This window comes from Galeopterus variegatus, unplaced genomic scaffold (genome assembly GCF_000696425.1).
Source record: "Galeopterus variegatus unplaced genomic scaffold, G_variegatus-3.0.2 Scaffold46871, whole genome shotgun sequence".
Taxonomy (NCBI): domain Eukaryota; kingdom Metazoa; phylum Chordata; class Mammalia; order Dermoptera; family Cynocephalidae; genus Galeopterus; species Galeopterus variegatus.
Window position 1 is genome coordinate 1 of NW_007772982.1, and position 757 is coordinate 757.

A 757-nucleotide genomic window follows, 5' to 3' on the forward strand; every position below is an offset into this window, starting at 1 on the left:
GCGTGCCAGGCCCATCAACAGGCCCCCAATCAGTCCCCAGAAGGCGCCCTACAGGAGAGATAACATCGGCCTGCTCAGAATGTCTAGGTCCTGCCCCAGCTTCACAAGGCACTCACACCACCCACCTTCTCATTAACACGGGGCACGAAGAGCGCCAGCACGAAGACAGCGGACACAGGCGGTGCCAAGTAGCTGGAGACTGCCTGGATGTAATCAAAGAGCTGCCCTCCCTGCGCTGCCTGCACTACGGGCAGCCAGGCCACCGACACTGCCACGATGAACACCACCCAGAGCCTGCGGTGGGAGCCATAAGATTTTGCCCAGGACCCCGTCTCCCCATAACCAGGGTGCAGGTGCTCCATACCCCCACCCTGGGCTGATTCCTAGGGGAGGAAGAGGAAATCGAGGTCGCACCGTCCTACTAGGAGCAGCTCGCGCTCGCCTGCGCGGTGCCGCAGGCGCGTGTAGATGTCCATGGTGAAAAGTGTGCTGCTGCTGTTAAAGATTGAGGCCAGTGAGGACATGAGCGCAGCCAGCATGACCGCCAGCATGAGTCCGCGCAGACCTGCGGGCCGACGGGAGCCGTGAGGCCTGCGCGTCCCGGGCAGGTGCCGGCTTGGCGAGGGGCGACCCCTCCCGGCGGCAGTCTCCGCAGCGTCCCTGAGCCGGTGGGCAGGGGTCAAGCCGAGTGCCCGCCCTCACCACTGGGCATGAGCTTCACGACGAGCCGCGGGTAGGCGATGTTGGAGCAGCCCAC

General features: G+C 64.6%; 1 protein-coding gene across 1 annotated transcript in view; it reads right to left on the reverse strand.

Moving 5' to 3' along the window:
- Window positions 1–6: 6 nt before the first annotated feature.
- Window positions 7–757, reverse strand: part of LOC103584206 (sodium/glucose cotransporter 2) — a gene marked incomplete at both ends in the record, with an annotated part of 4471 nt that continues 3720 nt past the window's right edge. Inside the window, 3 exons of the mRNA XM_008565296.1 lie at window positions 7–48; window positions 126–294; window positions 415–565. Coding sequence (XP_008563518.1) covers window positions 7–48; window positions 126–294; window positions 415–565 — 362 coding nt within the window. The remainder of the gene's footprint in view (window positions 49–125; window positions 295–414; window positions 566–757) is intronic.